This window comes from Gorilla gorilla, chromosome 2 (genome assembly GCF_029281585.2).
Source record: "Gorilla gorilla gorilla isolate KB3781 chromosome 2, NHGRI_mGorGor1-v2.1_pri, whole genome shotgun sequence".
Lineage (NCBI taxonomy): Eukaryota > Metazoa > Chordata > Mammalia > Primates > Hominidae > Gorilla > Gorilla gorilla.
Window position 1 is genome coordinate 68006437 of NC_086017.1, and position 12324 is coordinate 68018760.

Below are 12324 nucleotides of genomic sequence, written 5' to 3' on the forward strand. Positions count from 1 at the left end.
GTTTTCCTTCCTACCCCTCTCCTTGAACTAGACTATCATAAATTTTTTTATGTTTGATTTCAGAGTTTCAGGGTTTTATTTTTTATTTTTCTGTGGAGATAGGGTCTCACTGTGTTGCACAGATTGGTCTCAAACTCCTGTCCTCAAGCAGACCTCCCGCCTTTGTCTCCTAAAGTGTTGGGATAACAGGCATGAGCCGCCACGCCTGGCCAATTTCAGAGTATTTTTAAGACTCTCCATGCAAACGGAAATACAGATATATAAGAGAGTGTCTTCCCAGCCTTCCCTCATGTGGACGAACCATTACATATTTGACCATTTCCCTATTGGAGGGCATTTTGGTTCTTCCTGCCCTTGCTGTCCCCAGTCTTGCTGCAGCGAATCGACTTTTCCCCTAGTCACCTCACACTCACAAAGATGTATCTGTGAGATTTAGTTACCAGAGGAGGCAATGCTAGGGCCCCAGTGCAGGCATCTATGATTTTGACAGATCTTGCCAAATTGCCCTTCAGAGGGGCTGTTGCAGTTCACACGCCCTCTGGCCATGGAGAAGAGCACCTTCTTTTCCACAAAATTTGCCAGTAGAATATGGTATCAAATTTTTGGATCTTTGCCAGTCTGATGGTTGGAAAGAAACAGAATCTCAGCGTTGCTTTATTTGTATTTCTCTTGTGAATGAGACCACACAACTTTCCATATGTCTATTTGTATTTCTTTTTCTGTGAACTGAACATTTGGATCCACGGCCTGTTCTTCTATTTGGTTATTGGCCTTTGTCATATGGTTTCTAAGAGCAATGTAAACATTGGAGAGATTAGCCCTTTGTGGTAGAAGTTGCAAATATTTCTCTGAGATTGGCATTTACTTTAGTTGTCTGTATGTAATATTGGTTTAAAGCAAAAATGTATTATCTGCTTCTATTTAAATATTCTAAAGCGGCAGATGGAGAGAGAGGAAAAAATGTCTTTCTCACATCTGCCATCCACTTCCACTGCTGGTGTGAGTTGTGTATCTTTTCAGATGTTTCTCTTTGTATCTACAAACATACATATAATTTTATTCTATTTTGTTTTTAAAGGAATAGCATAATGGTATTCATAGTTTATAGCAACTTGCTTTTTTTCTTTTTAATGCATCATATTATGGATAATTTCTCAAGTCAGTAAACATGGGTCTTCCTCACTTTTTTTAATGGCCCATGAGTAGATCAGCATTTATTTAACCGGTCCCCTGTTGTGAACACTTAGGTCTTTTCCTGATGTGCACCCGAACACTGCAGAAATGAAAGTGCTTACATAGGGCTAGGAGTCGGGGTGGGCAGGGAAGACCACTGTGGGGTTGATTCCTTACAGGTTGAATGGCATGGGCAAATGGCCTTCCAAAAGCCCTTTCCACTTACCTTCCCTCTGGCCATGGGTCCTTTCACCACCCAGTGCAAAAGTTTCTTCCTTATTTGTCAGGTTGGGCTGGATTACCTTACCTTAGCCCCCTTCCTCATCTGGAGCAGCCTCCAGGATTGTTTTTCTTATGTTGTGATTGAAGGAATAATACTGCGTAGACCCTCTCTGATGTCCTAGGATGGCGGGGGATGGGAGGTGCATGTGCATCTCTTTCTGTCTCTTCATGCCTCTGCTTAGGAGGCGCCAGACCTGTAGAGAGGTGGGCGTCAAGATGCCAGTTGTCCAGGGTCTTCGTTCACCCCTTAATGAGCACCAATTTTGTTTGTGTCCTTCGTAAACCCAGAGAGCCCACTCCAGTTCTACGTGAACTACCCCAACAGTGGAAGTGTTTCTGCATACGGTCCAGGCCTCGTGTATGGAGTGGCCAACAAAACTGCCACCTTCACCATCGTCACAGAGGATGCAGGAGAAGGTACTGTGTGGTTTCCGTGTTTATACGCCTCCAGCTGTCCATTTGGACGGTGAAGTGGACACGGTTCCAGGGTGGCTTTTAAAAGTGAGACAATTGAATGGTAGTATTTGTCTTGTCTTTTCTCTCGTGTAAATCTGTTTCTTCTTTAGAGCCGCTTCGTCTTCTACCCAGACAGACATTTTTGAAGTCCTTTGTGTTCTAATTGAAATCAGATTCATGCTATGAAATACTTTATGTGACTTGTCTGGAATTTAAGTGTGTTTTGGTTGGTGATGTTTTTGTTCTCTTTGCACATGTATCCACAAGACCACATGACTTACTGAGTGGCTCTTTTTGATAAAGCTGTGTGCCCATTCCCGTGGTATTCATGGATAATCCCAAATCTGTGGTTCTAATGGGATTTCCGTGATGGCAGCCGGTGCCTGATGGGCAGGGACAATCCACCTCTGCCCTCCACCACCCACCGTCTCCTATGTGTAATTGATGTACCACGGCTCCTTCCTTTTCTCATCCCATGCATCCTGAGAGTAGAGAGAGCTCCAGGGTTACTTGCAGTGAAGAACTCAGATGTTTGGGGTTTCTTCTCAGTGGGTGTTTTTACTACGTGGACTGCTTCATTCTGACAGATGTCCCTTTGCCCACAGCTCACGTGGAGTGGGTCAATCCATTGTCCCCAGCATCAGGGCTGCCCTGGATGAGTTGTTAAAAGGAAACTCTTAAAACAAGGCAACTCTCTCCCTAACACCCCTGCATCCCTGTTCCCACTTGTAGGTGGTCTAGACTTGGCTATTGAGGGCCCCTCAAAAGCAGAAATCAGCTGCATTGACAATAAAGATGGGACATGCACAGTGACCTACCTGCCGACTCTGCCAGGCGACTACAGCATTCTGGTCAAGTACAATGACAAGCACATCCCTGGCAGCCCCTTCACAGCCAAGATCACAGGTAGGGTTGTCTGGCTTCTGGGGTCTTCCTCGTGGGAAGTATGGCTGCCTCTGACTGCCACCCTCCTTATCAGACCCCTGGCAGCAGGCTAGACATCTCTTTGAGTTTAGGTTTCACAGAGACTTGTTGAGGAGTAGCAGGGGATGGAATGCAATTTTGGATTAGCTAAATCCTTCTCTTGCTGATAATCCAGGAAAATGCAAGAGCTAGTATTTGGAGCACACTTTTATTGTGCCAGTGTGACTCTAGTGTGCAAAGAGAAAGCTCTCAGATGGAGTGTTCGAATCATACTGCAATAGTGGATGAAGTGCATGAGCTTAGACATGCCCTTCAGCGTCACTACTAGGTAAATTTTCTGCTATCCCTTTTACAGATGGGAAAACTGAGGCTTGGCAAGGTAGTGGTGTAGCCAAGTTCACATATAGGTAAACAGATCCAGGTTATCAAATTCCAAAGCCCATGCTCCTCACCTTGCTGTGTTCAGGTTTTGCTTTCAGTGGGTTATAAGGAAGATGCACAAGGCAGATCCTGTTTCCCCACCGTATTTAGACCTGTCTGTGAAGCAGCCAGTAGTACTGTGTGGAATGTGGTCATTGTTTACCTAGAAATGCCCACAGCCATGCCAGGCAGGTATGAGGTGCCTTCAACTAACAAAAATTCCTAATTTTATTTTATTTTTGAGATGGAATCTCACTGTATCACCCAGGCTGGAGTTTTAGTGGCATGGTCTTGGCTCACTGTGACCTCTACCTCCTGGGTTCAAGCGATTCTCCTGCCTCAGCCTCCTGAATAGCTGGGATTGCAGCACCCACCACCACACCCAGCTTATTTTTGTATTTTTAATAGAGATGAAGTTTCACCATGTTGGACAGGCTGGTCTTGAACTCCTGACCTCAAGTGATTCGTCTGCCTCAGCCTCTCAAAGTGTTGGGATTAGGCACCTGGCCCAAAGATTCCTTTAAAAGGTGGTCCATGAGGACTCAAGTCTCTAGGTCCTGCCAGCTTTTTGTCTTTGCTGCAAGCAGGCATGAATCCCATCATTCTTCATTGGTTGGGTCTACTCAGTGTTCAAGGCTCATTTTTTTTCACTTAACTTTGTGTAATTAGTTCTTGCGTGTTCATCCGTGAACAGCATATGGCATGGCAGCTCTGTGAAGCCAGGGTAACCACATGTAACGGGAGTCCTTTTGGGGGGATGTTTCCCAGATGACAGCAGGCGGTGCTCCCAGGTGAAGTTGGGCTCAGCCGCTGACTTCCTGCTCGACATCAGTGAGACTGACCTCAGCAGCCTGACGGCCAGCATTAAGGCCCCATCTGGCCGAGACGAGCCCTGTCTCCTGAAGAGGCTGCCCAACAACCACATTGGTGAGCTAGGCTAACCTTCCTGGCTGGAGCCAGGACATCTTGGGTGGGAGATGGGGACTCTTGCAGTCCTTTCTTGGGAATGGGTAGCACAATGGAGTGTGATGTGATAAACCTGCCGGGTCACACGCACGATAAATGCGCAAGCGTATTTGTGCATTGTGATATCGACACTCTGGATTGTTGGGTGTCAGGAAAGAGGACATATTTCTATTTCTGAGAGTGTGTCTCTCTCCTGCTTCATCTCCGCCATCCCCTTACAAGCCCCAATCTGTGTTCTGGTCCAGGCATCTCCTTCATCCCCCGGGAAGTGGGCGAACATCTGGTCAGCATCAAGAAAAATGGCAACCATGTGGCCAACAGCCCCGTGTCCATCATGGTGGTCCAGTCCGAGATCGGTGACGCCCGCCGAGCCAAAGTCTATGGCCGTGGCCTGTCAGAAGGCCGGACTTTCGAGATGTCTGACTTCATCGTGGACACAAGGGATGCAGGTCTGTGTGGTCCCAGGGGAGAGGCCCAGAGCTTGTGGGAACCGACTTATTTTGCTGAGGCAGCATCATCTTTTCATCCTACCAACTCCTTTTCCTTTCTGAGCATCCTTCAAGCTATAGGTCCTTCTGCCTGCATTGTCTTTTATGCCTCATGACCATTGGCAAAAATGGGATTGTCTTTGTTTTTTAGATGATGAAACTGAGGCTCGCAAGGTTTAGAGCCCCCTCTGCACTAGGATCTGAACCCAGAGCCACAACACCTCACAAACCCCTGTTTTCTTATCTGCTCTCCCACCCTTGTTCTCAGCTTCCCAGCGTCTCTCCAAGCAAAGAATGTTGGGTTGATTGGCCAAGACCATGGTCATCTGAGCAGAGCTTTTGTGGAAAGGAAGCATCTCTTTCTGTTCTCTCTTTGAGATGGTTTGAGTTAGATTGTGTCTCTTCCAAGCTCACCACACCCCAGTGCCTCCAGTCATCTGCTTTCTTGAAGGATGGCCACGCTGGTGAATTCTAGACAAATTCTAACCCAGGGGAGAGGGCTGGAGAATTTCTGGTCCTGGTTGGGAGATACTCCCTGTTAAACCTTCGGATCTGCTGACCTAGCTGAGGTAGCCAGGGGCTATTTAAAAATTCAGAATCTCAGGTCTGGCTGTGGATAAACCCCGAAGGTGGTACGTGCAGTTCTTGGAGGCGTGAGGGCAGAAGGTCCTCCCCAGCAGTTTGCACGGGACACATCATCTATGGGATATTAGTAAATATCCTTAAGGAAAGGCTTCTGTGGTCAAAACCAGGTTCAGCAGGTTATTTCACTATGGGGCTTCTCAGGATGCTTAACCTACTCATCCCCCTCTGGGCTTTGCAAACGAGGCCGCCATTGCTTTCTTTCTGCTATGTAGAAATAGATTGAGGCATAAGGGTCAGATGTCCTTTCTCCATTCATCAGGCTCCCTCTTCCTGAGGAGCTGCTGTCAGAACAGCCTGGGGCTGCTGTGTTGCAGGTTATGGTGGCATATCCTTGGCGGTGGAAGGCCCCAGCAAAGTGGACATCCAGACAGAGGACCTGGAAGATGGCACCTGCAAAGTCTCCTACTTCCCCACCGTGCCTGGGGTTTATATCGTCTCCACCAAATTTGCTGACGAGCACGTGCCTGGTATGTGCATTCCATTCCCCTCCAGGTGGGATGCTTGGGTTTTCTGTAAGTGCTGTGCCTTGGCCTCTGGGCTGCTCACAGGAGCCTTCTTGGGTCTTGCAGGGAGCCCATTTACCGTGAAGATCAGCGGGGAGGGAAGAGTCAAAGAGAGCATCACCCGCACCAGTCGGGCCCCGTCCGTGGCCACTGTCGGGAGCATTTGTGACCTGAACCTGAAAATCCCAGGTGGGTGTCGGGGACTAGTAGGGTGGGGAAGCCTTGGCTCCAGCCTTCAGGGCAGTGGGTGCCTTTGGGAACCAAGTTTAGGCATGGCCCAGAACGTAGTATCCAAGTTGGCTGTGCTGACCTTTTCATTTCACTTCATTTCATTATGTTCTTCTATGTTTATTTTCACAGAGTCTCATCCAAGAAAAACAAATGTTTACCTCGCTACCTTTTTCCTCTTCCAAATAAAAATAGCTTTATTGTGTCACATGGGGGAAACGTAGATATGCTTTTAGATATTTAGATTAACTATCTGTCAAATAGAATCATGTCAGTGAAAGAACTGGCCCTGCCGATGCCAGGGTCTGGAAGTATTTAAGAGGTGGGAGCCCCGCAGCATCCTTCTAGTATTTCTCTTTCATTCCTGAAATTAGAACGAGGGCTGTGCTGCAGATCTCGCTGGGCCACATCTAGCCCTTTGGTGGTGAATTGTTCCTCTTGGGCCCCAATTAGCCAGTCAACAGGTCACACGGTCTGTCTGAAATGTGTTCCAAGTTCTTTCTATAAAGAATCCTTCCAGAGGGAAGCCACTGTGAGTGAAAGTTTTGAGGCTCCTCTGCCCAGAAGTTGGCATGTCCTGTGGAACTGCACAAATTCTACAGAGAAGGGAAATCTAAATCGTCTTCAGATGGAGCTTGCGTTGCGAGCTCTGGAGAGGGGGTTGTCTTTCTACACTGCATCTCCCATCCTTCCTAACGTGTCACGGAGCTGTCGACTCTGCCTTCTTGGCTTTAGTTAATGGGTTCTTCTTGTGTAGTCACATCAATGTCGGGTCACATGGGAATGTGGTAAAGCCTCATTACTGTAGAGTTCAGACATGATCACTTAAAAAGAGCTTTATTGGGCCGGGCGCGGTGGCTTACTCCTATAGTCCCAGCACTTTGGGGGGCCGAGGCAGGCAGATCACCTGAGGTCAGGAGTTCGAGACCAGCCTGGCTAACATGGCAAAACCCTATCTCTTCTACAAATACAAAAATTAGCAGGGCGTGGTGGCGGGCACCTGTAATCCCACCTACTCAGGAGGCTGAGGCACAAGAATTGCGTGAACCTGGGAGGTGGAGGTTGCAGTGAGCTGAAATTGCACCGCTGCACTCCAGCCTGGGCAACAAAGTGAGACTCTTTCTCAAAAAAAAAAAAAAAAAAAAAAGCTGTACTGATCGTTTGTGGTCATAAACAGTTTATGTGCCTTAAGGTGGGGGGAGGAAGTGTCACCTCCCAGAGAGAGCTTGGTTCACATCTTAGGTGCAGAGTTGGACCCTGGCTGCCCCATCCTCATAGCCACATGTGCTCACTTTCCAGTCACATTGGTGTACTCATCCACTGTTTTTGTGGGCATCTTCCCACCTCAAAAAATAGACATCCACATCATCTCTTTCATGACCCTGATAAAATGCCATTTCATTCAATGGAACTGTTGGTGATAGAAAAAGAGAGATTCCATTTCATGTCTAGATGCATCAACCTTCGTTACTCACCTCTGTGCCTCAGCTCCCATCATCAGGGCTGCTGTGACATTTGCCACCCTGTGCTTAGGCTGTGGGCTGGATGCCCAGGAGTGGGCTGGGCTGGTACATTTCAGACGCTGCCGTGCCTTGGCAGACCGCCCTCCACATTTCTCCATACTCCCCCACCAGCACTGGGGCTGTCTCTCCTTCTCACTTTGGCCAACCTGATGGAAAAATATGGCATTCAGTGTTCAGTTTCATATCTTCGATTACTAGTGATGTGTGTACTGTGTCTTCTTTTCATTTGCTTTACATTTCTCATTTGGCAAAATTTCTGTTCTCTGCCTATTTCTTGAGGAACTGGCAAGTATCTGCAGTGTGGACGTTTACCCTTTCTCTTAAGTCTCTTCCAGCTCTTGGCCATTTTGTTATTCTTTTAGTTACTTAGTACCAGATGACTCTGGGTGAGGCTCGATTTTCCACTCATTACCCAAATGATCCTCTCGGAGATCCCCTCCTCCTTAATGGAGGACAGCTCACTAACTTCAGATGTCCTCCGGACCCAGGTTTTGCGGGGCATCTTTGTCAGTTTGGGCTGCTGTAGCAAAATCACATGAACTAGGTAGCAACCAACAGAAATGTATGCCTCACAGTTGTGGAGGCTGGAAGTCCAAGATCAGGTGCCAGCATGGCCAGATTGTGGTGAGGGCCTCCTTCCAGGCTGCAAACCGACAGTGTCCCCTTGTATCCTCACATGTTGGAGAACAGAGGGAGCCAGCTGTCTGGGACTCTTACAAGGCCACTGACCCCATCACAGGGTCGCTCCACTTTCATGACCTTATCTAATCCTAATTGCCTCCTCAAGGCCCATGTTAATCCCATCACATTGTTGGGGGTAGGGTTTCAATATTTGAATTTTGGAGGGACACAAACATTCAGTTCATTACATGGGTGACCCTCTTTTCAACCTCTCTTCCCTTTTCTGTCCTCAGGGGTCAGAGTCATGAACTGCTCTGCCCAGATCCTGTGGGGCTGGAGGGTGCAGTTTCTTACTGGCTCTAGGTGATGGCAGTGCTCCATGCCCCGCATGCGGCCGCCTGGCCTCACCACGGCAGTGCAGGCACAGTCGTTGGCATGACGTGAGCAGCTCATGGAGAGTGATGTGGTCTTGCGTCCTAGCACTGGTGACCCGAGACATTGCTTTTCTGAAAGTGTGGCCCCTGGTCTTTGGTTTGCTCAAAGCTTTGCTCACGCATGGTTTCCCCTTTGCCATTGAGACTTACATGTGTTCACCTTTTTCTCTAACTTTGTCTTGTTGCCTAAAAGAAATGCCAAAGCTTCTTGATGGTAAAGGATGATGGCTCTTGTTTTCTACCCTTACCTATCTGTGGAAAGGAGCCCGTCTGTGCATGATGGATGACCACGTCACCTTTGGCAAAAAGTCTCAGTGCCCCCAGCATGGGTGGCCTGAAAGGCCCTGCCCACTCCATGCTGGCCACAGGAGGGCAGGCACCCAGCCTGAAGGGAAGGAAGCCTGGGCACCTCACGTCCACCGGGCTGCACACACCTTGCTCTCGGCTGCTTGCCCTGCATGTCCTGCCCTGTCACAGGCCCTTGCCCTAACCCTCTTCTCTCCCCCAACCTCCCTCCCTCTTTCAGAAATCAACAGCAGTGATATGTCGGCCCACGTCACCAGCCCCTCTGGCCGTGTGACTGAGGCAGAGATTGTGCCCATGGGGAAGAACTCACACTGCGTCCGGTTTGTGCCCCAGGAGATGGGCGTGCACACGGTCAGCGTCAAGTACCGTGGGCAGCACGTCACTGGCAGCCCCTTCCAGTTCACTGTGGGGCCACTTGGTGAAGGAGGCGCCCACAAGGTGCGGGCAGGAGGCCCTGGCCTGGAGAGAGGAGAAGCGGGAGTCCCAGGTGAGCATTGCGGGCAGGATTTTCACTTGGGAAGAATAGAGTTGAGCCCAGGCAGTGTGGGCACCCACATACTTTTTTGCCCCATTTGAAAGAGAAGACTTCTGATAGGTGGCATTAAGGGGCATTCTTTAAAACAAGGCATCTGTGACTAAGTCTGGCACACTTTGTGACTAAGCTTTGCTCACTTACGTAAAGCCAAACAGGTTTCTTACTGGGAGCCTCCTTGAAGCCCGTATCTTATTAGTGTGCACCTGAGTCTCTAATTGGGGAGCAGAGTAATACGGTTTCCAGAGCATCTTTCAGGGCTGATGTTCTGTGGAACACACTAGAAAGCTACAAAACTGACTGTGAGCATCCTTTCCTGTGGTTGCTGCTGGTGGGAAGATCTGTGGGGGAAAAATGGAACATTCTCATCTTTTTCTGGCTTGGTTAAGGTGTATTCATTTTTTAAATTTTTTATTTAATATTTTTTTCTCTCTTGTTTGTTAGAGATGGGGTCCCACTATCTTGCTCAGACTGGTCTTGAACTCCTGGGCTCAAGTGATCCTCCTGCTTTGGCCTCCTAAAGTGCTGGGATTACAGGCATGAGCCACTGTGCCCGGCCAGTTAAGATGTATTCAGGGCTGGGCGTGGTGCCTCACACCTGTAACTCTAGCACTTTGTAAGCCCGAGGCAGGCAGATTGCCTGAGCTCAGGAGTTCAAGACCAGCCTGGGCAACACAGTGAAACCCCATCTTTACTAAAATAGAAAAGAAATTAGCTGGGCTTGGCGGCATGAGCCTGTAGTCTCAGTACTCAGGAGGCTGAGACGGGAGAATTGCTTGAACACAGGAGATGGAGCTTGCAGTGAGCTGAGATTGCACCACTGCACTCCAGCCTGGGCAGCAGAGCAAGACTCCGTCTCAAAAAAAAAAAAAAAAAAAAAAAAAAGACATGTCTTCAGAGGGCTCCAGATGTCCTGTGAATTTAGTTATCGCTAGAGATGCTTAGGAAACTTCAACAATGGACCTTGGACCTTGCTTGGGTTCTGCTTGGGGTTGGAGAAAGAGGAAAGGGCTAGCAACAAACGAAACCTAGCGCTTCAGGTTTGAACAAGAATGGAAGAGGGGCAGGGGCTCTGTGGGGCTCAGTCACTAACCAGGTTTCTCTTTGCTCTCAGCTGAGTTCAGCATTTGGACCCGGGAAGCAGGCGCTGGAGGCCTCTCCATCGCTGTTGAGGGCCCCAGTAAGGCCGAGATTACATTCGATGACCATAAAAATGGGTCGTGCGGTGTATCTTATATTGCCCAAGAGCCTGGTATGTATTCAGGGTTCACAAGAGGACATTTTCCTTGTTTGAACATGATTAGGTTGCAAGGAACAGAAATCCATCAAGTTTGCTGAAGTCAATGAGGAATCTATGTGTATGGGCACATGGGACAGCCTCTTAGAAATCCAGTTGCAAGATACATGGCCAGACCTCTTAAGGGTGGGAACGCTTGTTCTGGTTGCCTTTTGCCTTTCTCCATTAGCCTCTCTGCTTCTTGCTTTCATTCAATTGTTCCATTCTTTCCACCAACCAGCCTCTGTCTGCCCACCCATGGCTACCCTGGCTGGCTGCCCCAGAAGAGTGGCCTTGGCATCTGAGCTCCCTCTAGCAGGAGCTCTTAACCTTTTGTGTGCCATTGGCTCTTGCCATCTCGCGAAGCCTATGGGGACTGTTCTTGGGATAATGTTTTAAAACACATAAAATGAAATATGTCACATTATAAAGGAAATCATTGATATTAAAGTACAGTTACCAAAATCTTACAAGAACAAATATGCAACATAGAAACATGCATATCTTCGTTAATACATTAAATCATAAGATTTGGTGACAGTATATTAACTGTCATCAAAGTGACAAAGTAATAAGTGAAAATGATATGTCAAAATAACTGTAAAATGATATAAAAATATATGATTTTTAATGGTGATGTAAGTCATGTGTACTTATAATGTGCTGTGATTTCTTGTCAACATTTCTGAAGAAAGGAAATGGTAAATTTCAGTTAGAGAATGGTGAAAATTAAAACGTAATTTTTTCCCCATTGAAGTCCATGGATCTGCTGAATTCAATACAGGCCATTTGGGGACCCTGTGAGCCCCGGTTAAGAGTCCCTGGCCTTACCCCACTAAGGAAATCATATCGGCCCAGCCTCAGCCAGGCGACTCCCACTCAACCAATCAGCTGTGGCCATTGAGGAGGGCTGGGTCTCTCTGAAGGCATTTTAGCCCTTGGTGAGAAGCAAGAGGCCACTCTGGGTCCAGAGTCTCTGAAATGATGGGACTTTCCTGTCCTCATAGGTAACTACGAGGTGTCCATCAAGTTCAATGATGAGCACATCCCGGAAAGCCCCTACCTGGTGCCGATCATCGCACCCTCCGACGACGCCCGCCGCCTCACTGTTATGAGCCTTCAGGTGAGATGCAAGGAAGCATCCATCTCCTTGGCCGCAGGCCACCAGTGAGACCCCTGGACTCCTGAGGCTGCTTCAATGTCCCCTTAGGTGCTGAGGCCCCTTTTCACATTTTGACCACAGATGTCACCCAGTCACTGGGGAGCTTTCCTGTGGCAGAGTCAACTCCCCATACACTTAGGGCGGATGACACTTGGGGCGAGCAAAAACAGAGCCACAGTCAACAACACACCTTAATGTTTGGGGACACGTTTGTTTTTAAAGGTTTATTTAAGAGAAACAAAGGAAGCCTGTTCATAATTGGTAAGGGATAACAAGGGCTTTCAAAACAAAACCAACACAAAAATAACAGTGCAGTGATGTTTTAGCCTGCTGTTGTTGGCTGCCTTTCTTCAAGAAAGTCAGTTGCAACTTACTATGATTCATT

At 48.0% G+C, this 12324-nt stretch overlaps 1 protein-coding gene across 5 annotated transcripts in view; it reads left to right on the plus strand.

Moving 5' to 3' along the window:
* The window catches only part of FLNB (filamin B), a 164416-nt gene that overhangs the window by 136366 nt on the left and 15726 nt on the right, over nucleotides 1–12324 (plus strand). For 4 of the 5 annotated variants that reach the window (XM_004034369.4, XM_004034370.4, XM_004034366.4 and 1 more), the window contains 9 exons: nucleotides 1744–1872; nucleotides 2644–2817; nucleotides 4024–4182; nucleotides 4467–4670; nucleotides 5669–5821; nucleotides 5924–6046; nucleotides 9190–9456; nucleotides 10616–10753; nucleotides 11785–11900. In XM_004034369.4, coding sequence (XP_004034417.3) covers nucleotides 1744–1872; nucleotides 2644–2817; nucleotides 4024–4182; nucleotides 4467–4670; nucleotides 5669–5821; nucleotides 5924–6046; nucleotides 9190–9456; nucleotides 10616–10753; nucleotides 11785–11900 — 1463 coding nt within the window. Of the gene's footprint in view, nucleotides 1–1743; nucleotides 1873–2643; nucleotides 2818–4023; nucleotides 4183–4466; nucleotides 4671–5668; nucleotides 5822–5923; nucleotides 6047–8522; nucleotides 9161–9189; nucleotides 9457–10615; nucleotides 10754–11784; nucleotides 11901–12324 lie in introns of those variants that run through there. The other variant, XM_063703869.1, reaches the window with a different exon arrangement.